Source organism: Hypomesus nipponensis, chromosome 11 (assembly GCF_054491055.1).
Source record: "Hypomesus nipponensis isolate SF chromosome 11, ASM5449105v1, whole genome shotgun sequence".
NCBI classification, from domain to species: Eukaryota; Metazoa; Chordata; class Actinopteri; order Osmeriformes; family Osmeridae; genus Hypomesus; species Hypomesus nipponensis.
This window is the reverse complement of record NC_140371.1, coordinates 22,139,960-22,162,353: the sequence shown is the minus strand read 5'-3', so window position 1 is coordinate 22,162,353 and position 22,394 is coordinate 22,139,960. Positions and strand designations below refer to the sequence as shown.

The following is a 22,394-nucleotide window of genomic DNA, read 5'->3' as shown; positions in this document are numbered from 1 at the left end:
TTTTGTGTATAGATTCAAATACATTTAATTATCCTGTTACTTGGATTCATCTGTGTCCTGTTACCCACAGGCTGCTCACATAGTAGAGGTGAGGACATATATCTTGAGTGTATATCAATAATCTTGACTAAAACATACATCTTGTAAACTGACAAGCCCAATCAGAACACAGTTCTGTGTTCAATCAGAACACAATCAGAGTGTTGTTTTGTTAAGGACATACTTTTTCAGTGAAAGGGCACACAGCAACATGACAGACGTGTTCGTCTACATGTACATACAGTACGTGCAAGTCTTAGACACCCAAGATATTTTTCACATGAATATTATATTAAACTTTTTTTGAACTCTTCTCCATTTGTGTGAAGGTGCAATGTTGAGATTTTTTTCTTCTTCTTAAACCATTTTTGCTTGACTTTTTTGTTGTTGTACTGAAGACTTTTGCACAGTCCTGTGCATGTTCTCACATGTCTCCATCCTCCTGGGGTCAGGCTGAAGTCATGGCTCACGCGTGTCACACACGGCAGTCACTCCCCCCACACGCAGTGGAGACACCTGCACATTCAGTGGGAGTACCTCACCCTCCTTGACATCAAAGCAAATGCTGCAGCACAGGCCCTTTGTGAGGAGTTTACATGTGTACAGAAAAGGTGCTTAGAAAAGGAATCTCAAAGCAGGCTTGACATCTGACACCGATGCTGCTGTTATGGAGATGCTGTTGGAGACGGGAAAGTACACCTTGGGCGCCATCTACTGGTAATCTACTGGTAATGTAGACACAGTTTTATGGTTTAAGTTTAAAGGTTCGACATTCATGTAATTTGTAGGTGAAATAAAGACTGACACTAATATATTGAATACATTTAATGTATTTTCATAGAAGGCTTTTCACACCAGTTCCCTTAAGTCACGTAAACAGCAGGAACTTGTAAACAGAATAATTTGCCGAGTGTTGGGATCATTTATTTCAAAAGCTAATGATTAATGTTTATTCAAGACTTAACCATATAGTATGAAGTTCAGCATTAAATACAGTCACCCAGCAATTTGAATTAAATAAAGAAGTTTTAAATTAATCAGATCATCATCTCAAATCAAAAGCAGGATAAAGCAGTGTTGTAATAACTGTGTTGCCATGTTAGGATGGTTCCATTTGTCAGACAAACTTTAAACTAGGGATGTGTTTAAGACAGTGGATACTTCCTAACACTGAGCAGGTAATGAGTCACTCATTAGCCAAAGTTCTTTAAATATAAGTGCACATATTTACTTAATAACTATCTCACTTCCAAAAGAAGTGTGTTCGCATTGGATCAGGAATTCAGATTTACACGGGTCTTTGATGCGTATATACAATGACGCCTTGCTTTTCCTGCAGTCATCGTTATCAGGACAAACAGGGCTGGTTTCATCAAAAGGCTGTGGTGTCTCCATAGTCTGTGTTCCAGCGCACGTACAGACCCAGAGTCTGAGGACTCACGCTGGGCTTGATGCGCTTCAGAGAGTCCTCAAAGTCTTTACACGTTATGTTCCGCATCTGCAAGAAGTCCACATGAAACGGGTCAGTCATTTTTGTTTGTTTGTCACAATTTCATAGAAGTTCGAAACATGCAGCGTTATAGACGTGAAAGCTATTCGTTTTTTGGGAGCTGTTGCAAATATGAACTTACCTCACTTGCAGCCATGTTCTTAACTTGTTCCAGACCCAATTCTGGAATACATACATTTTTCATTAAAATGAAAGTCTAATAAGTTGATTATGCAGTCTCTGAAGGGAAAATGATGGGTTAGTTCACTAAAAATCGATCCTGCCATCCTCACCTCTGATTGGTCCAAGAGCAGCATCCTTAGCCAATGAGGTGAGATCACTTCCTGAGTAGCCCTCAGTCATCCTGTCAGAATTCAAGAGCGAGATTAATTAATGAGTGGATATTGTTGTTAATAAATATATGGATGACATATGGCATAAGTATATGCATACTTTGATAGATGTTTCAATTCCTTTTGGCCAAGAGGGTTGCCATGCTTTCCCAATAGATTTTTTAGCAATGTGAATCTTGTCTAAGAGGATGAAAAGAAACATACTGTAAATTCTGTTGAAATAATCTTGCAATGCAGGAGGAACACAATGTGAAAAGAACATGCAGTATAAGTCCTGTACCTCTTCATTAGGTAAAGCTACATACACCCGCTTTGCAAAGCGCCTGAGAAGGTAAACATCAAATAATAAGTTAATTTCAGACAGGACCATTCCAATGACAACAATAAATAACGCAACAAGACAGGAATTGAAAGTGCTTGTTATCTTTTCCCGTAACAAAAATCTGTTAGTTTCAGGGATGCATAGTCGATACCTTAGAACCGCCTCGTCGAGTTCCTGAGGTCTGTTGGTGGCCCCCATCACCAGGACCCTGTCATCCCCTCCAGACTGCACCTGGGACCAGGACACACCAGGACACACAGACCATGAGACACTACAAGCACATGGAGCTTCTGGCTCAGATGGACGTTTCCTAGCTGTGGGTGTGGTAAACTGTGGGTGTGGTAAACTGTGGGTGTGGTAAACTGTGGGTGTGGTAAACTGTGGGTGTGGTAAACTGTGGGTGTGGTAAACTGTGGGTGTGGTAAGTGCAGGTCGATGGTGGTCCTCTTCGTACCCCATCAAACTGGATGAGGAACTCAGTCTTCAGACGGCGGCTGGCGTCGTGTTCTCCCTCCTTCCGCTCGCAGAGGAGGCTGTCGATCTCATCTGTGTTTTCGTGTTCAAACAATTCAAATGAATGTAGTTAATAGAGAGCGTGTGAAAAGGACACCCAGGACACATTTTGCGTGTAAATAATGCAAATACCAATAAAGATGATGGAAGGTTGTAGTTCTCTGGCAACAGCAAACAATGCTCTGACCAGCTTCTCGCCCTCTCCGACCTGTGACAGACACACAGGACACGCCCAGTCAGCTGACGCCTGCACCACTGTCACATCTCTGCATCAGAGCTGCCTCACAGTCAAACCGCTTACATATTTAGAGGTCAAGGTGGCTGCGCTGATGTTGAAGAAGACGGCATTGGACTCCATGGCAACTGCTTTGGCCTGGTTAGGGACAGAGGGGTTGCCTGAATGTTTTTTCTCACAGAAAGAAACATTGAGTCAGATTCCTGAGGCCAACCTTCGAAGACAAACACTCACCAACATTGTTTTTCCGTTTCCTGGAGGCCCGAAGAGGAGGAGGCCACGTGCCGGTGCTCTGAGGCCGGTGAACAGCTGAGAGAGTAAGAGGAAGAAGAGCAGAGCGCATGAACACTGTGGCTACATAAGATGAGAAGTATGTCAGGGGATTACCTCTGGTCGGAGTGCTGGCAGGATGACAATCTCCTGCAGGGCTTGCTTAGCCAGTTCCTGTCCAGCAATGTCTTCAAAACAAACCGTGGCTCCACTGAGAAGGAAATACACAGGTCTCTGTGATGGTACTACTCCACAGTCCTCCTCCTTATTCCCCACACCAACCTACTGGGCTGCTCTGCTGACCGTGCCAAGTGAACCTTTTCAATCTCACCTGTCTACAATTTCATTGAGGATCAAGTTCGCCAGCTTGCTGTCCACGTTCTTAAAGTTTTTCATGTCTCTCGTAGGAGGCTGTCGTGATGCGGCTAGTCTGCCGTTTGGAGCCTTCGCCACTTTAGGTGTAACCTTCAAAAAATACACACATATCACCAACTACATTTGTAATATCACAATCCGATATGCATCCAGTATGCACTAACGACTGGGTGGTACAGTTTAAGCAGCCATCAATGACAGGAATGACTAAGAACTGGATGGTTGACATCTCCATATGATTATATTAGACATTATTATACCTTCATGCAGGTGGGCTTGGCCCCTGTTCTGACGGTGTTGGGTGGCTTGGTTAGGCCAGGCACTCCTCTCTGGCCAGGCTGGCTCCTTGGAACTGGTTTTGGCTGAGAGGGGGGATGCTCTGACGAGTTGGGAGAATGTGCTTTCTTTGCAGCTCCACCCTCTGCAAGACAAGATCATTGATTTGACTACAGGCAGGACGCGGTGATGTCACCGGGCAGAGCAGAATTATCGGAACCGCAGGCTGCTTCGTGAATCTGTGGTCAAGAATGTGTGTATTTTTGAAAAGCTGACCTAACAATGCAAGGCGATCCTTCGCCATTGTCAGATTGGTGACCATCTTCTCCTGAAGTCTCTTTGATCGTTCATATTGTTCTCCTTAATGTGTAACAACAAAAAACAATGAAGCGTGTTAGGTGGTTGAAACAACCTGCTAGTTTATTGAGTTTAATTGACAGGCAGTAGTTACCTTGTCCTGTGACCTCAATAGATATGCCCCGCTGAAGCACAACAATCCCTTTCTTGTACCACTCAACTGCTTCTTCCTTTACACCTAAGAGAGAGGAAGGGAGAGAGGCAATTTTCAGCTTCAGCTCGACTTGATTTAGTCTATAGACTAGAAGTTATTATCCCTACCTTTATCATCCTCGTCAATCCGTAGAGCCACGGATATATATTCAAACGCCTCTTTATGACAGTTATTAATAAGTTTGCCGTTGTCTTTGCAATCTTCAGCCCTCTTCATTTTGGCCGACATAGCTAGCTACAAATCAATAACAAACGCATTCGTGTACCTTGCTAGTTTAGACAGTTAGCTAGATGGCCAATTGGATGGAAGTTTAACTTTCTTTCTTCAGTAAAAGTTATATCTCTCTTGTAGTTTCATGTGCAAAAGCTGCAAGGTTTTTTATTTTATTAGGTTGTGCTCCATCATAACAAAAATGCAACCGCACAACGGGAAATGTACACTTCGCATGCGTGAAGTGGACCTTTTGTTTTGATCAAAATGTAAAAACACTTGTCACGTGCCATGCATACTGGTCATAACCGGGTGGAGCGCGTGTACCGTGGAGCGACCCGATACATTTATTCCGTTAAAAAGAACTAACCACGCCTACAGAATACTAACCAATCGATCCTCTAAAGTATTTTCTTTAGTAGCCTATCCACATAGACTTACGTAATTCTAGAACTACTTTAACCACACCTCTTACCTGCTTTGAGAAATAAACGAATGGATGTTATGCACTGACATGCTTTTCAACCAATAAGCCTTTCTCTTTACAAAAACACAGACGGTACAACGTTTTAAATGTCGACGACAGACGATTTTGATCTGCTGGGCGGTGTTATTTGTACACACCCGAAAACCGCAAAAGTGACGCCAAAACATCGACCTTTGAATATGAGTTATGTTCTGAAAATAACGAATAAAAAACGGTATAAAGGGATTGCATAGCATGCTTACATATTAAACAAGAGCATATGCGATTATGACATCGACCCACCTACTTTAATCTACTCAACCTCCCGATGAACCTCTTGTCCCGTGTGCATTTAGGGGGCACCGGCTTATAAACCATGCGTACCCAATACCCGACTTCTGTCAAATCCAGTTTAGCTATCCCACAGTGCTATTTTTGCTGGCAACAGACACACTGGATCTGGGCTTTGTTCATCTGACACTAACACGGGCCTAGCAAACGAATTAATTTGACATTTAAAATATTTACATTTTGTCCTTATCCCACCAGCTATTTTAGCTATTGTAAAGATATACAACTGGACATAAAACCCGGCTAGCTGAATTTCTAAAAGTTAGCTGGCTTGCTAAGCTGCCACCTTTTTGTTTTCTTCGACTTCCGCTGTTTTCATTAGTTTTCAGAAGCCATTGGTTTTTCGTCACTTTCACAGGTTTTTACTTTTTTACCCGACAAGATTTCAGCTAACCAAGATAGGCGGCTCGGGAACTAAGATGTCGAACCGTGTGGTGTGCAGAGAAGCAAGTCACGCCGGCAGCTGGTACACCGCTTCAGGTACCAGTGTGACGAGCAAGCCAGTAGTAGCTAAAACTGGGGGAGAAGGACTCGTTAATTTTCTTGTATCAAGCTCGCTGAAGTGGGTTTTATTTAAGCTAGCTGGCTAGTTAAACACGTCTAGGCCACTGATTCCGTTCCCTCAACGGAACATGCAGTTGATATGAATCGTTAGCTTGCTGGCAAGACAGCTATAGCTAGCTTTCGATTTTACATTAAACTTGTTCGTACCAGCAAGCTGGATGCCTGTTTTGTTTGAGGTCCCGAAGACGACGTTCGGTCTATGAATCAACTTGAGACAAATGTCAGGACTATCAGGAGACGGTTCTCTCGAACCGGCTTGCTGTTATAAGAGTTGGTTAGCTAGCTACTGACTGTACAGTACCTACAAACCTCTCTCGACTGTGCTTTTGCTAGATTTAACATGCAAAGAAAAAGAATCGTGTCTCCAACATATTTTCTGTCTTGCATTTGCTTGTTATTTCTGCATGAATGTCATTGTGAACACATAAGGTTCACGTGACTCAATATAAATACTCAGAATACATTATGTATAAATATGGACGTTCCTCGTCCATGGAAAATATTTCCATTCCAGGACAGTTAGCCGTTAGCAGACGGCACTAGGCTACTAAATATTACATTAATACGAACTTGCTAAAACAAACCTCTCGGATTCACTGCATGTAGATTCAAGCCAATTTAGCACTATTATCGGACGGTCGGTAGAGGGAATTTATCATAACGACAACAACAAAAAACGCTGTTATGTTTTCCTCCCTATTAGTTGGTGCAACATAAAGATAGTGTCTAGTTCTGTTGTATCTAGTCAGAAACAGCCTGAGTACACAAGTGTGTCGTCATATTTACAGTATGCTGGCATCCGTCTGACAGGGGTCGAGCAGATTGCCGACCCTCTGTTGACATGTTTGCCTTGATCCCCTCAGCCCTGGAACAAAGAACCGGGTAGAGTCGCAAATTGATGGTTCATGTTGCTTTGGCTCCCCCTCCCCCTCTGACTAGCAGGCTTCCTCTGTGTAGACAAGCGAGCTTGCCCGTTTATCCCATTTAAGCCCGTCATTCTGTACGTCACATCCTTACAGTGTTTCATATTTCTCTCTGATTTGACTCGAACTCTGACCAGCATGACTATCCGTTCCTGATAGTCCGAGTGTGTGTTGGGGATTGTGGGGCACTGCACAAAATAACATTGTAACTTATTAATGATGGTCATTGGCATGCTGATTATGTGCAAAACCATACCCAGTTAGTTTAACAATAGTATTTATAGTGTATGTGGAGGACATTGTCCTAGAACCTTCTGTACAGATTCAGGTCCATAGTGTGTAGACAGTCTGGGATTGGTTGGATAGCAGACAGCACTAAGTAAATGTTTAAATTCACCAATCTCAAAAGGCAAAGATAGTGTCAGCTGTTTTACAAGCAGCCAAACTAAGATGTATGAAGAAAAAAAAGACGATTTACGTAGTTGTCTTAGTTTGCTAAGATAACAAATTCCTGTGTCATGTAGTCGGTAAGAAACCTTGCTGTGTAGAGAGGTGGTGTGGTGAGGTGATCGGTCCTCAGTCCTGTTTCTGCTGCTCCTAGAGGCAGATCCACACTGTCATGGACGTAGATCCATCTGCTGGCTGAGTGTCAGAGGAAGACTGGGGCTTCTGTCAGGGTCAGACAGGCAGACAGGACCTCTGCTAGTGTTGGATCAGGGGACGAGGCCTGCTGAGAGGGCTCCTCAGAGGAGCACAACAGCACCTCTCCAGGGACAGTTCTGTGAGCACCTGTGAAACCCTCTGTGATGTTGCTTGTTAAAAGGACTAAAATTGTATTTGATTCCTCACTTGTGTACCCATAGGCTAATCAGAGCTACATGAGCATTCCCCTCCGGGTAGGTGGGCCTTTCCTGTGGAAGCTCTTCCAGTCCAGTTTGATTTGAATGCTCTCCAGAGCTTTGTGTTCTTATGAGCCTTTGTACAAAAAAACAACCTTTTTCTTTTTATTCATGAAAACGGCTACGATGAGTCATGCCTGCTCTCTTGTAGAGCACTCAGGAAATGGGTTTACTAACAGGAGTAATGCAAATATAACATTTTATTTAATGCAAAATATGTAAAGTATTATGCAGAGCCTCAATCACTCCGTTAAAACTATTTGGCTGATGGCATACAGTATAATAACATTGTTCTTCACCTCTACATTGCATTGTTTATGGTTGTTATGTATTTATAGAGACGATTAACAGTTTCTCTTTGTCTCCAGGTTCCCAGCTGAATGCACAGTTAGAGGGCTGGTTGTCTCAAGCTCAATCCACCATAAGACCAGCTCGGGCCATCATAGCACCGTAAGCTGCTGGGGGGGAAACCTCGAAATGGGTCCTGGTTGCGATTGGAGGCCTGTACTGGTTTTAGGTTAGATTGTAAATGTTTAGGTTAGATTGTAAATTTTGGCTACTTATATTTTATTTTTTATTCCCCTTAGTATTAGCTAGACCAGGGGTGCTCAATCCTGGTCCTCGAGAGCCCCTGTCCTGCATGTTTTAGATGTTTCCCTGCTCCAGCACACCTGATTTAAATGAATGCGTTGTTATCAAGCTCTGTGGAAGCCAGGTAATGACCATTCATTTGAATCAGGTGTGCTGGAGCAGGGAAACATCTAAAACATGCAGGACAGCAGCCATCGAGGACCAGGATTGAACACCCCTGAGCTACACCCTCCTTAGTATTAGACCCTCCTTAGATAGACGTTGCTCCTTTAGTTAGTCCACATATTTAAGTTTCAATATTCCTATATGTTTAATGTATGCACCTCCCTGCCAAAGTCAATTCCTTGTTTGTGCAAACATTCATGGCGAATAAAATCCCTTCTGATTCTGATTCTGGTATTGTGTAAATGGAATTCCCTGCCACACCTGTGTCTTCAGGCATGCTGGGTACACCTACTGTGGCGCCTGTGCAGCACATGCCTACAAGCAGGTTGACCCTTCAGTTACGTGAGTCATTTGACCCCTCTTGTTATTTTACCTTATTAAATGTGTCAAACATGCAACACCTTATTAGCAAAAACGACGTTCTTAAAATACCTACGAGTAGAAAGTAGTGTTTTTTTGTTGTTTCTTTTTTCTCCATTTATTTTAGATGTAGGATTTATCTACCTTTCACCAAATCGGAGATATTCTTGCCTGCTTGTGAACGGTTGGACCAGACTCCGGTTCAGACGCTAGTTGCCTGTATGTCAGTGTGCGGTCGGGCAGTGTGCTGAGGTGTTGTGTTCTTGCTGCCCCAGTCGCAGGGTGTTCATCCTGGGCCCCTCTCACCACGTCCCCCTGGCCCGCTGTGCCCTCTCCCCTGCCGAGATCTACAGAACTCCCCTGTACGACCTCAGGATCGACCAGAAGGGTGCGCCACCTTCCTTTTTTTAAATCAAAGATGCATGTTTGTTTCAGAGGTTCCCACATTTCTGGAGTGTTAGGTGTGAACACTGCACGGTCATCAAAATGACGACTTGCTCTGTGGTGTTGTTCCCTGTGTCAGCAGCGAGCACACTGTTCAGTATTCTACCCCTGTCCTGCAGTACCCAGCTGCACAGGGCGGCGGTACAGCTGTAAATATTCTCCTTTAACCAAACGACTCTCTGACAACAGAATGAAAGCCATGGACAAAGACGACCCTTGGTGCTGCCAGGCCTTTGTGGAGATCCCTCCTCCATTATGGTCCTGTCTCGAGTCAGGACTCGGTAGAGGTTGTGTGCATTTTCAAGCCAGCCCTCTCCTCTGTTTCGGCAGTTTATGCTGATCTGTGGAAAACCGGGATGTTCGAACGCATGAGCCTGCAGACTGATGAAGACGAGCACAGTATCGAGATGCACCTGCCTTACACTGCTAAAGCCATGGAGAGGTGAGGCCTGCTGCTGCTGCAGGAGGGGAACCTACACACCTAGAACACGTCATCACCACACGACCCTCCTCTGGGATCTGCCCATGGTTCTTTAGTTATTTTAAGAAATCTGTTTCATTTTCAGTTTATAGGTTTATGTGAATCTTTTATGTGCGTGGTTTGTAAATCTGTGTGGAGGGGAACCTGGGTACCAGACAGTGTGCGAACCAGACAGTGTGCGAACCAGACAGTGTGCGAACCAGACAGTGTGCGAACCAGACAGTGTGCGAACCAGACAGTGTGCGAACCAGACAGTGTGCGAACCAGACAGTGTGCGAACCAGACAGTGTGCGAACCAGACAGTGTGCGAACCAGACAGTGTTAGTGTCTGTGTAAGAACCCGCAGCTCTCCTTTCTTTCTCTTCAACCCCCTCGACTGCAGCCGTCTCCACAACACATGTGTTTACACAGTGGAGGCCCTCCTGATTCCTTTTCCTCGTCGTTTCAGAGCCCCTGTGAATAATGAAGCGCCCTCTAACGCTGACAAACTGTCTTTTCTCCACTCTGCCTAAACTGGATGTGTTTTGACAGTGGGGCGAGGGACCTCCCCTGGGTGGGGGGGATCCATCGCTCTGCTTGATTTGTGTCCCTTGCCGCAGCCATAAAGATGAGTTCAGCATCGTGCCGGTGCTGGTGGGAGCACTGAGCGAGTCCAAGGAGCAGGAGTACGGAAAACTGCTGAGCAAGTACCTGGCTGATCCCTCCAACCTCTTCATCATCTCCTCTGACTTCTGCCACTGGGGTGGGTACCTGCCTGGAGGAGGGAGACTGGGGGAGAGAGATGGAAGAGAGAAGAGAGGGACAGAAGAAAGAAGAGACAGGGAAGAGACAGAGCGAGAGAGGGGAGAAGAGAGAGATACAAAGATGGATGGATAGAGAGAGAGATCCTCCATTTCTAGAGTTCAGTCTTCAGAAACTATCTCTGTGCCTCATTTTAGAATTAAGATTTTTACTATTTAGCTGGTGTTTTTTTGTCCAAGGGATGTACAAATAGACTAAAACAAGGAGTAGAATGAATTCCTCTTCACTATCCAAGCTTATTTACTGAGACCTCCCTGCAGGTCAGCGGTTCCGCTACACCTACTATGATGAAGCTCAAGGAGAGATCTATAGATCCATCGAACACCTGGATAAAATGGTGAGCCACTGCCGTGAATGGTGTGTGTGCGTGTGTGTGTGTGTGTGTGTGTGTGTGTGTGTGTGTGTGTGTGTGCAGCAACCACGGTAAGATGTATTTCAGACTCCCACAGGGTGTTAACAGACTACTTAGTTTAAACATATTTAGAATACATTCATAAGACGAAAGATCTTTTTAATTTGAGTGTTTTTTAGAACAGAGTTTAATCTTTGTGTGATTACATGTCCTGGATTTTAGTATTTCTTCAGCTCCCTAGTACAAGATTAAACATCTCTCAACCTCTAATCTTTTAGAGTTTTGAGAGCATCTCTACTGCCTCCACAAAATGACTTCTTCTCTGGTATTGTGTGTCTCCATTGGGGATGACTTCTTCTCTGGTATTGTGTGTCTCCATAGGGGATGGGCATCATAGAACAGCTGGACCCAACGTCCTTCACCAACTACTTGAAGAAATACCACAACACCATCTGTGGACGCCACCCCATCGGAGTGCTGCTAAACGTACGTACAATGTCACAATGACAACATGGGCGCCATGGTTGTGAGCGTGTGGAAGGCAGGCGTTCACTGACCGTGTCTGGGTTTATTTCCTCTGCAGGCTGTGACTGAGCTGAGGAAGAGTGGCTTAGAAATGAACTTCTCTTTCCTGAACTATGCCCAGTCGAGCGAGTGCAGGAACTGGCAGGACAGCTCTGTGAGTTACGCTGCTGGGGCGCTCATCGTCCATTGAGGTCAACTTGCTGGGGAACAACGTAGCTTTGCCCCAACCCCGCCCCCCGCTCTGCCCACAACCTTCTATCGCCATAACCTGCCCTGGACACTTCCCCCTAACTACGCCCTCTCTGACACACACACACACACACACACACACACACACCTCATCTTGACAGAAAGGACCCAGACACTCACAGTCACTATATACAGCTAACCTTAATTCCTGAGTCTGTTATCTTTGTTCTCCCCCCCCTCCCTCCTCACATCCCACCTACCTCTCAGTTTGAAGTGAGCTCTTAATTGAAACTGTTTGCTTAAAGTGCAGTTGCAGTATGAGGTTGTTGCAGGTTTGGAAGAGACAGTATATGGGTGTGGAGCCAGGCTAAGGAAGGGGGATTGCAATGACAGTAGTTGTCCTTTTTGGTTGTATTGATTCCCAAGCAGAATGATGTAACAAGCATTAATCTTTACAGTTGTGCTCGCCTCAGCCTTGTGCTCATGTAATCTGCCCCGGGGAAGGAAGAATAATAAAACTACAGATGAAAAAGGAAAATAAATCAAGAATATTTTAATTAATATGAGACTAGGATTGAAATGAGTGTTTTGACTGACTACTGCTAGTTCTTAATCCTAGTGAGATCATGAGACGGGCTTTGCAGGTCGGTAGCTACAACCATCGTTGTTAAAACAAGCTGCCTTCTGGTTTAGTTGCTACAAAGGGCAAGTTCACTAACCATCTGCTGTACAAAACCAAAAACCTGTTTTGTTTATATACATATATATATATATATATTACTCTCATATTAGTATTTTCAAATATTAGCATTTCCAATTATCCTTTGTTCCCATTATCTTTGATTTTATGGTTTTGTAGTTTGAGGTGGTGTATTGACAGGTGATATGGTGTTAAACAAACTCAGTGTTATACTAGCTTCAAAGACAGTTACATACAAGTGGTTCAGTGACAGTGGAACTGTACTCTGTCTCCTGAACCGCCTTTAGTGGATTCCAACTGTGGTCTGAGTGCAGCTGTGGGTGCCTGAGTAGGGACGTTAAGATTCAGCTCTTTAGAAGACCACCCTTTAAATAGCCACAAACCCGTTTGTTAGTCGACTTGCTCAATATTTGTGATTTTACAATTATTAAGCCTTAACCGTCACCCCTAGATGCATAGTTGGAGTTATCCGTTGGTCAGGATGGTCATTACAAACATCTCTCTGGTCTCCTGTGGTCATGTTGGCTAGCACCTGGTATCTGGATTTGAGTGCTAGTATGTTCAAGACCACCACATGGCTACAGAACTCTCCCTGACCTACTGGAGGTTCAAGATAAGCATGTCACACTGTGTGCTATTGTGCCTTGAATCACTGTTGCACATATTCATCTGAGGAGTGTGTTTGCATTTCTGTTCAGTCTTATTTAGAATGTGTACTACTTTTTTTTCTTTCTTTTTTTTTTCTTTCTAAGTCACTCTGCTTAGCTAGTCCCCAACATGGCCGCCAGTCACCCCACCACTCAGTGATTGGTCCATTGCTGAAGGAGAACTGTGATTGGTCCATTGCTGAAGGAGAACTGTGATTGTCTTCCTTCAGCAGGACAGGGGAGGCCTGTCTCTGCTACACCTCTGTCCCTCAAACAGACCCAGCCTGAACTACACTGTCCCTACTCAACAGGCTCTTTATGGTTTCTTTACACTGTTTTTTTTCTATGTATTATTATTATTGTTGCATAGAGTGAAAGGTCACAAGTCACAAACCTCCATAATGAAATATACTTAAGTGCTCCCAAAAGGAGTTTTCTAATCTCAGGTTCCACAGATAAAACATCATTAAATGCTCTCCAAATAAGATGTAGGATTCATGTTACAAAAAAAGTAAAATGTCCTGAAAATTAAGTCTTTTTGTGTCTTTTGTTGGATTGCTTAACGTTATCCGATCTGTGATAATAGTATGTAATACACATGATCTACCACGAGGGGGAGTTAAGGGTTGGAGTTTCCCAGACCTCAGTGTATTAGATTAGAAACCTCTACAACTGTCAACAATTTTTTTTTCTCATAAATCACGTAATCTGTATGTGACATTGTTTCAGAACACGCTTTAAACTGGGTTATTGTGAGTTTTCTTTTAGCTGTGTTTTTGGTTGGTGTCGGATGAGAAGCTATAGGAAAAGAGAAAGCCAGACCCGGGTCAGTCGGTAGCAGATCCGCAGCTCTGCTGTAGAGTGCCTCGGCGAGGCCGTCCAACAATGTGCTAAATAAACCCTAGCCTTGCTATGTGCTCATGGCAGCTGCTCTGTGATTGCAGCCGGTCTGGCGATGGAAGCTGGTGGTTATGGGAATTGGTTAGTGACTGGAATCTGACTCAAATCTGCCAAAAATGCGTACCCAAACTACGCAGTTTAGATTATACTCTATGTCATTGACAAGGTAAAGCGTTGGACAGATTCATAGCCTACATACATTTAAGAGGATTTTTGTTGTTGTTGATGGTTATAGTCAAGGCTCTCAGGGGGTGGTGCTGGTGATGTTTTCTGATTCTCCCTCTTTCTCTGATTTAACTCTGTTTAACACCAGACAATAATCTCGGCCGAAATCTTCCCTCACTATGCCTGCGTCTTGCCCATTTATAAACGGGACACGTTATCCCGTACTTCTCAGCGTGAGAAATGGTTGAAATGCGTGAGAAATAAAAGGTGTTGCGTGAGAAATGGCTGAAAAGCGTCTCACGGCGAATGCCTGGAAGTTGAGAGCTCTGGTTATCGTTTTAAATTTTTCATGTCGTGCACATTAATTTTTTAGATTTTTGTTTTGAGATGGTTATACAAAATATTTTCGTGCCGTTCTGTAAGGAGAAATAATAAGGGTTAACTCTTTGGCAGAACATTTTCTTCTTTGTTCATCCTGGGTGTGCCTAATCCCCAGAATTAACATTCACACAGAATAAGGATGATGTGAAATTGTACACATCAGGGGCTATTCTTGGATCAGACCTTTAGAGTGGCTCAGGCTACATTTATTTATTATAATGCAAAATATTGAATGAATGAAAAAACTAAAAAAGTCCCTTTTTTCATGAAATAGCAGCATCAAATGAAACGGTAATGATGTGCCAACAATAAATAAACTTATTTAAAATAATAATAATAATTCATCATAAATCATTTTTAGAAATTATTTTTCATTATTATTTTTAGGGGTGCTGAGATGAAACTAAAAAGAGTCTAAAATCGTCACTAGTACACATCATGTCAGGCACTTGTACTTTTAAAATCTGTTGATGCAAATGTTGGTTTCACAAAGAAATCTTCGCCCCATTCGGAGTTGTATCACGTGCCTCGATTATATTTACCTTGAAACTGAATCTCAACATTACGGACTAAAATCAGAATATCTAAGGAAAGTGTAGGTTTTATGTCTGGTTTTCGTGGTGATACTTTAATACAGAACTACTTTAACGTGACAAATTTGGTTCGTGGTTATGGAATAAAAACGCCCTGGCTTCGTGCACGACAGGACGTCTTGTAGGCCTATCATGTGGTCAGATCACCCAAATGCCATTCTTTACCAGATGTTGGTCTCCGATGCCACAAGTTGCTGGACGGAGAGCGACAGCTGAAGCGGGGAGCTGGAGCAAGGCGGGTGGGGCTGGACTCAGACCGGGCAGAGCTGGACTCAGACCGGGCGGGGCTGGAGCCAGCCTGTTCTCGGCCCAGGAGACAGCACAGATTCAATGTTTAATAAAAATGGAAGAAAAAAAAACAACAACTTTGAAATCCTCTCTCATTTGGAAAAATGGATGAGACAGTACAGGATGACGTGAAGACACGAGTTATTCAGATTGAGCCCAAAATTGGGCCAATCTAATTGTCCACGTCAAGATTTGGTCCTGATTTTTTATGATTATGAAAAGATAGACCTATAAACAATCTACGATTCTTATAGTCAAACCAACTTAGATGATTACAGAGATATTGCTGACAAAGGTCAGTCTAGTGTCATCATGATCTCCACACTACATTTCTTCATCACAACACAAGTCCAGTTTAGATCAAGCTGGAATTAAAGGAACGGTCTGATTTTCCCTCCATGAAGAAAACCTGCACGTGTTTACTCACAGACCAAAGCAGAGTGAAAGTGTTGGAATCCATCAAACCACACGTCAGCAACCTCCCAGATTTTATAACGGTAAGTCCGGAGGAAGCAGGATGCTTGTTGTTTTGGGGAGAACACTTTGGCATGCCTCTGTTCTTGTGTGGTTTCTACTGCCTTAAGCCTGGCATCATTTGGATGTGACAGATGTGATGTTGTTAAATATGACTTCCCCTCTGTTATGGGCTGTGATGGTATCACACCTGTAAAGATTTGAACCAAAACCCAGATTGAACCTTCTGTTAAGCAGCCTGACTGAGTATGGTTAGCTTGGTGTGTTGCCTTGCAGTTGTGACAGCATGGTTGGACGTTTTGTTCACCTCATTATCCAATCCATCATCTGGTGAGGGAGAAGAGATGGAAGGTTAATGTCTGGTGTGTGAAGTTACTGCTGGATGACTTATGAGTGCCCATGAACACATCCAAGAGATGACGCCAGGATTGTTTTGAAATCTGAAACCAAGTTTTTTGGGCAAAGAACTCTACATTCAGTTGCAACTTAAATTTGGGTCTGAAACTATTTCGGAGCTAATAAATTGCTACTGGCCAGTGTTCCCTGACTATAGCTCATGGATGAATTTATTGAAAACATTCACCACCAGCATAAACTGCTTTGACTCTGCTCGGAAATCCCTCTAATAGGCGTTGCAAAATTAATGCTGGATTTATTTCCAGTCAGCCACAAGAGCATAAGTGGGTTCAGGCATTGATGTTAGGCAAAGAGGCCCAGCTCACAGGGAACGTTGAGATTTCTCACTGTGTTGGATGGAGCTGAGATTAGGCCTTTGGGACTGCTGGTGTTTAGTGTCTGTCAAGTAACAGCACTCATACTACGCATGATATTGATTTGGATGCACTGGAACACATTCACACACAGACGCGTCGAGACACTGGGTCCTTCTTTTCCCTTTTCGGTTTACTTTTAGTTCACTCACCTTTCCATTTCTCTTTCTCTCTCTCCCCTCGCTCTTTCTCTCACGGTTCCCAGCTCTCTCTGTTTCTGTTTTGCTCTCTCTGCCTCTCACCAACTCTGTCACACTCTCCTAGATTTGGGGAGGAGTCAGAGAAGCTGTTTCTCTCCAGCCGGGCTTGTACAAATACTAGAGATACTGTCAGCAGAGTTTGGTCGTGACCCTGCCGACCCCAGCTGAGTCCAGAACCTACATGATGCACTGCTGGGAAAATGGGATCCACGTTCTCTGTTGTGGGATGATTCTGGGGGGCGCAGGCCACCTGGTCGGGGTCAGAACGTCTCAGGCTTCCTACGGACGCTACCTGGGCGTCTCCACCACTGCCAGGAAGATACCAGCCCGGGTGGCCTGGTTCTTCCAGGAGCTTCCAGCTCTTCTGGTGCCCCTGCTGATGCTGCTGCTCACCACCAGCAGACCCTCCGGCCTGGGGAGACACCTGCTCCTTGGAACCTTCTGCCTTCACTACTTCCAAAGGTAAGAAGAGTCCAGCAGAGTTGTGGGAAGCAGTCTTGCGTTGATGGTGTGCTCGCTGTACTGGGGGTCAGATGGCTTAGCGGTTAGGGATTCGGGCCATTAATCAGAAGGTTGTTGGTCCGTGATAAATTACGTTGAGTCCTTGGGCAAGGCACTTTACCCTACTTGCCTCGGGGGAATGTCCCTGTACTTACTGTAAATCATTCTGGATAAGAGCGTCTGCTAAATGACTAAATGTAAATATACTGTACACGCAGCAACCCCAACAGCTGAAGAACGATACTGTGTGTTGAAAGGGAATATCAATTCATGACACGCTTCTGTGATATTTTTTACTTATATTAGAATTGACCGTATGTATACTGCACTTATTTCTTCTCAGCAAGTGGAAATGTGAGACCCGTCTCTAATTTCCCCCAGATAATAAGATGGGGACTTTGAATAGAGGGCTTTCAATGAGGATAGAGGTCTCCCTGGTGGGGTAACCCCCCAGGGAGAAACACCCGCAGGAATGCACTGGTGACCTGCCACACCGGGGAAGACATTTCTGTGGTGCTATAAAAAGTACAAACTTCTGTCAATATGCCAACATCAAAATAAATTGCTAAACCACGTGAATGTCAAGTTTACTGTTTTTTGTACATTTTCTTTACTAACCTGTGACAATCAAGTCTTTCTGTTTTGCAACCTCCTGCAGGGTTTTTGTGTATTCCCTGCTAACCAAGGGTCAGCCCTTTCCCTTGGATGTGATGCTGACAGCTGCCCTGTTCTGCACTGTGAATGGGTTTCTGCAAGCACATTATCTGCTACACTGTGCCCAGTATGAGGATGACTGGGCGTCCGACTGCCGTTTTGTGACGGGTGAGAGAGGCAGATCTCAAAATGGCCGTCTTTCACCAAAAATTTGGTATCTTTTGGTAAACAGTTGCCTAGCAACAGATAATTGCCAATTAGAAAAAACATTCTTCATAAGTAGGATTTGATTTTCTTATAGGTTTGATGATATTTATCATCGGAATGGCCATCAACATCCACAGCGACTATATTCTACGCAACCTACGGAAATCAGGAGAGGTTGTGTACAAGATTCCTAAAGGTGATTATGTACAATACAATGTAATGCAACACCTACCACCAGACTTGTAGATATCGTGGTCTTTTACAACACTATTGATAACGTGTTACTGTTTTATATCGCAGGAGGACTGTTTGAGTATGTGTCTGGAGCCAACTACTTTGGGGAGATCTTGGAATGGTTTGGTTACGCCATAGCCACCTGGTCACTCCCAACGCTCTCATTCGCCCTGTTCAGTTTGTGCTTCATTGGCCCACGGGCATACCATCATCACAGGTACGTAACCATGACAGAACGTCTACAGTAAAGTACATCAAATTAAAAGTAGGCTATTTAATTGACCCAGACTAACTCATCCATGTCCTTGCTCCTATTGTCACAGGTTTTACCATGAACACTTGAAAGACTATCCCAGGTTACGAAAAGCTCTGATTCCATTCATCTTTTGAAAGAGGAGGGCAAGGGACAAAAAATTGTGTTCTACGATATTAATTGACTTTAGGAATCTGTCAAATGCTCGTTATATACTTGTGTTGTTTCAATGTCTGCGCTTCCCGATCAGTCCCATCTCTCATCTGGTCCTCCATGTCAGACACTCAGACATCAATATATTTTTGATGTGTTTTTATTTCTAAGATACATTTAAGTGAAGGAAATAGTCCAAGGCAGTTCCAAGACTTACTTTAAAGTAAATTCACAGTTCCAAAAAGCTTTTCCCGTCAGGCAAAAAACTGGTCAACTCATTTGTCTCACCCATAGTGGCATGTATCATTACAATTACTCAGGAGTCGATAAATACATTACCAATATCCGTCCCAAGGATACACGCACCCACTCAGATATACTCATACAACTATCTGTTATTTTTGTGTATTTCAAATTGTGCCCCCCATAATCCTGATAATTATGATCAGCAATCGCACTTATTTCACTGCACTAGAAGCTCACTACTGCTCCTACCTTTCCATTGTAATCTTCATCCCTGTATAATCATTCACGATGATCTCATAGTCCCATGGTATGCAGCGTGTTCAGAACATTGCTTTACTCCATTTCTGAATACCTTTCTCAAATACAGCAGTAGTCTTGACAGGTAATTTGCATGGTGAAACAGGAAACAATGAAGCATAACAGGTATAACAGGTATAACAGGTATAAATGACAAAATATGGTAATAAACTCTTTATTTTCTTTAACCCATGGCTTTTCTAGTCTTTTCTCTTTCGGCTTGACATTATACTATTATTTAATAATATCAAAGTTAAACTTCCAAATATATGAAATATATTGACATATTCATGAAAGACATTCATATTGATTGATTTTATTTTCTATGATTTCTATGGAAGTATTTACAGAATCCCTTTCCAGAAGTATAATTAATAAGCACTACTTACACCTAGTGTCAGAAGTGAGGTATTACAAAACAGGCCTACACAGCACATACACAAAAAGACACACAGTAAAAACGCTCTAATCAATCAGACATTCTACCACGGCAAAGCACAATCTCACTAGTTTACATCTTGAATGATATACCTAATATCCAACACAAGATTAGCGGTCTCCACGGCAACTTGCAGAGCATTGAGCTTAGCTGTGAAGGAGTCCAACAGCCGAGGTTTGGCGCTGGACGTTCTTACCCCTGCAAGGGGGAACTCCAGGTAGCGGCAGTTAAGGGGGGTCCACTCCAGCCCAGGCCTGTTCTCCAGCAGGCCACAACCACAGGTGCTCGCCACGCCCCCCCACTGGCCCTGGGTGGCCTCGTCTCTGGGAACGGTCCACCGGTGAGCATGTGACAGATCGATGAGGCATTCTCCACCCTCATGCTCCAGCGCCCGGGCGACAGACTCCAGGGAGCAGCAGAACGCCCGCGTTCCCAGCAGATACTCGGCCTTAGAACACCCAACTGCACACGCTGACTCTGCTCCTCCCTCCTGGATCTGTGATGCAAACATGACTGAAATGCTGTATCATGATGCTGGAAACACAGTGATAGCCATCTGCACCATAGCTCATGTGCTGCCACTGTGAGGGATGTGTGAGGGAGGTGCGGACCTTGTGTCTGATGTGGGCTGCCAGGTGTGTCTCTGTGCACCCTCCTCCTAGGAGAGCAGAGGGTTCTCTGAGGGTTAGCCTCAGCACCTGCTCTGCTCTCCCACACGCCACCTGAAATACACCACAAGACTTCAGAAGACAGAGAGTAACATCCATCATCAGAATTTAGAGTAAAATAGAGTCAAGTACTCATCAATGATGCAAACGTTTTTTGGAAACGTTTTAGAATTCTTTTTTTTTTTTTTTACCTATTTCTTCAACCTTAGATATATGTATTTTTATTTTTCGAAAATGTCTTTACAACCTTTAAAAACTTAAAAAAAAATATATATTTTTTTTCTTTCTAAACTACATGTTGGTTTAAGATACGCCAACACGAAGAAGAACTGAAACAGGAAGTGAGGTGGCGCTCACCTTCAGCTCACTGAGCATGGTTTCGTTCCTGTGGCAGAGGACCATGGTGCAGACGACCGGCTCCCCAACAGGAAGCAGATGAAGCATCTGTTTGGATCCAAACTGTTTTACGGTCACACTTTTCACCTGTCCATAGGCCCCAGGTGGGATTGGAGAGTAGAACGTGGATACAGGCTGAGCACCTAAGAGATGAATTCACAATAGGTTCGGAAACTACTTAAGACATGAGTTTTTTTCTTTGTGGCTGAATAGTTTCTTGTCATACATACCCGTCATTTGAAGGATTGGCTCCACTTGTGTAACTCCTAGTCTCTCTATCACAACCACATTGTGTCTCCTGAGGTAATGCTGCAGGACTGGATGGATTACCTTCTGACAGGCAAACACGACCACGTTCTCCTTCACCGCCTGCTCCCCCAGTTTCAGGAGCTGGTCCAGGACGTCTGACTCTGGATCAGCCCCTGGCTGCACCTCCACAGTCCCCTCACCCAGGCCAGCCAGATCCCCGGAAAGAGACACATTGAACAACACCAGGCGGAGTCCGTCTGACAGCTTATCCACATGTGTGAGGGAAAGCATGTCTGGTGCCTCCACCAGCAGACCTGGAAACAGGACAGAGTGGAGCACAGGCTGCCCCTCGATGGGGACCGTCACTGTCCTGCCCAGACAGACCTGGCCAGGGGAGCTGCATGGGACACACAGTAAGAACGCCTGGACAGCCAGTGTGCTGACATGCTGTAGTTCTCTGTCTGTCAGCATACAAGCTGGTTTGCTGGATATTACAGTGTGGGCTAAAGTGACCAGACTCTGGCTGCTGGAGTAGTCTATTTTGACTTTACAAGCGCAATCTTCCTGATTAAGATAACTGGTACACATTCCCAATATTTGTCTGTACACTTTTATTGCAACGCTTCCCCTTAGACCATACTCCCTCGCTTGGTGAATGAGGGAAAAGCTAAGAATGCCAGTAAACAAACCACAGTCACTAAAACGCGACACATGATTAAGAATCGAAGCTGTGATTAGTTTGAGCAAAGGTTCCGATGACGGAACGGCTTGAAGGAGCACAGAAGACGTAGACGTTGTTAAGACGTGTCCTCCAACGTTGTTGTGTACTTGCTTTAATCTGCCTTTGGGTCCGAAAGAAGACGAGAGGATCCGCCTCATAAGGCTAATTTTACGATAGATTTCACTGTTACTCAACGGACAATCAGTGCAAACAGACGGTGATTTTTTGGAGAGTCGAGACATGGCTCATGTCGTTAGCTCAACTGTTCAGCTAGCTAGCAGATATGAGTTACTGTATACTGTGGATCAAATAGAAACATCTCAAAGTTGTTTTGAAGCCATTAACGTTAGTACACTTTCCAACTGTGCGGTACGACATCATGGTAACAAATGAACGGCAATATACATATAAAGTTAAAGATTTAAATCAAGTTGTTGCTGTAAGATAGGCAGTTGCATCAGAGAATGCCTCAAACAGGCTCTGGCTGCATGAGGGCAAGAAGTGACGTCAGCTGTGCTGCTATCCTATACCTGCCTGACCATAAATCAACAAAA

General features: G+C 44.0%; 4 protein-coding genes across 11 annotated transcripts; 2 read left to right on the top strand and 2 right to left on the bottom strand.

Annotated features, from left to right (window-relative positions):
- Window positions 1-851: 851 nt before the first annotated feature.
- Window positions 852-6,900, bottom strand: LOC146268641 (spastin-like). Of its 2 annotated transcripts, none has more exons than XM_084709292.1 (16): window positions 6,761-6,900; window positions 4,324-4,407; window positions 4,149-4,232; window positions 3,857-4,017; window positions 3,553-3,686; window positions 3,339-3,432; window positions 3,186-3,260; window positions 3,018-3,089; window positions 2,849-2,924; window positions 2,658-2,749; window positions 2,355-2,434; window positions 2,162-2,204; window positions 1,982-2,061; window positions 1,822-1,892; window positions 1,671-1,711; window positions 852-1,537 (listed from the first exon to the last, which is right to left on the bottom strand). In XM_084709292.1, exons 1-16 carry the CDS (start codon window positions 6,771-6,773, stop codon window positions 1,412-1,414), a joined length of 1,326 nt encoding a protein of 441 aa, XP_084565418.1. In that variant the 5' UTR covers window positions 6,774-6,900; the 3' UTR covers window positions 852-1,411. The 2 variants fall into 2 exon arrangements, with proteins under 2 accessions (XP_084565418.1, XP_084565417.1); XM_084709291.1 differs by lacking the exon at window positions 6,761-6,900 and adding an exon at window positions 4,491-5,472.
- memo1 (mediator of cell motility 1) lies at window positions 5,487-16,972 on the top strand. Of its 6 annotated transcripts, none has more exons than XM_084709293.1 (11): window positions 5,491-5,890; window positions 7,499-7,678; window positions 8,165-8,246; window positions 8,826-8,894; window positions 9,188-9,300; window positions 9,687-9,798; window positions 10,437-10,579; window positions 10,899-10,975; window positions 11,372-11,476; window positions 11,574-11,669; window positions 16,828-16,971. In XM_084709293.1, the coding sequence occupies exons 1-11, from the start codon at window positions 5,830-5,832 to the stop codon at window positions 16,969-16,971; spliced, it is 1,182 nt and encodes a 393-aa protein (XP_084565419.1). In that variant the 5' UTR covers window positions 5,491-5,829. The 6 variants fall into 6 exon arrangements, with proteins under 6 accessions (XP_084565424.1, XP_084565419.1, XP_084565422.1 ...); XM_084709296.1 differs by having other exon boundaries at window positions 5,492-5,890; window positions 16,887-16,972; XM_084709295.1 differs by lacking the exon at window positions 16,828-16,971 and adding an exon at window positions 13,157-13,583 and having other exon boundaries at window positions 5,497-5,890.
- A 31-nt stretch (window positions 16,973-17,003) lies between these two features.
- On the top strand, window positions 17,004-19,555 carry srd5a2b (steroid-5-alpha-reductase, alpha polypeptide 2b). Its single transcript, XM_084709305.1, has 5 exons — window positions 17,004-17,284; window positions 17,982-18,145; window positions 18,279-18,380; window positions 18,485-18,635; window positions 18,742-19,555. The coding sequence occupies exons 1-5, from the start codon at window positions 17,004-17,006 to the stop codon at window positions 18,806-18,808; spliced, it is 765 nt and encodes a 254-aa protein (XP_084565431.1). The 3' UTR covers window positions 18,809-19,555.
- Window positions 19,529-22,344, bottom strand: mkks (MKKS centrosomal shuttling protein). Of its 2 annotated transcripts, none has more exons than XM_084709289.1 (4): window positions 21,101-22,344; window positions 20,832-21,013; window positions 20,418-20,528; window positions 19,529-20,302 (listed from the first exon to the last, which is right to left on the bottom strand). In XM_084709289.1, exons 1-4 carry the CDS (start codon window positions 22,080-22,082, stop codon window positions 19,874-19,876), a joined length of 1,704 nt encoding a protein of 567 aa, XP_084565415.1. In that variant the 5' UTR covers window positions 22,083-22,344; the 3' UTR covers window positions 19,529-19,873. The 2 variants fall into 2 exon arrangements, with proteins under 2 accessions (XP_084565415.1, XP_084565416.1); XM_084709290.1 differs by having other exon boundaries at window positions 21,201-21,331.
- Between the last annotated feature and the right edge of the window lie 50 nt (window positions 22,345-22,394).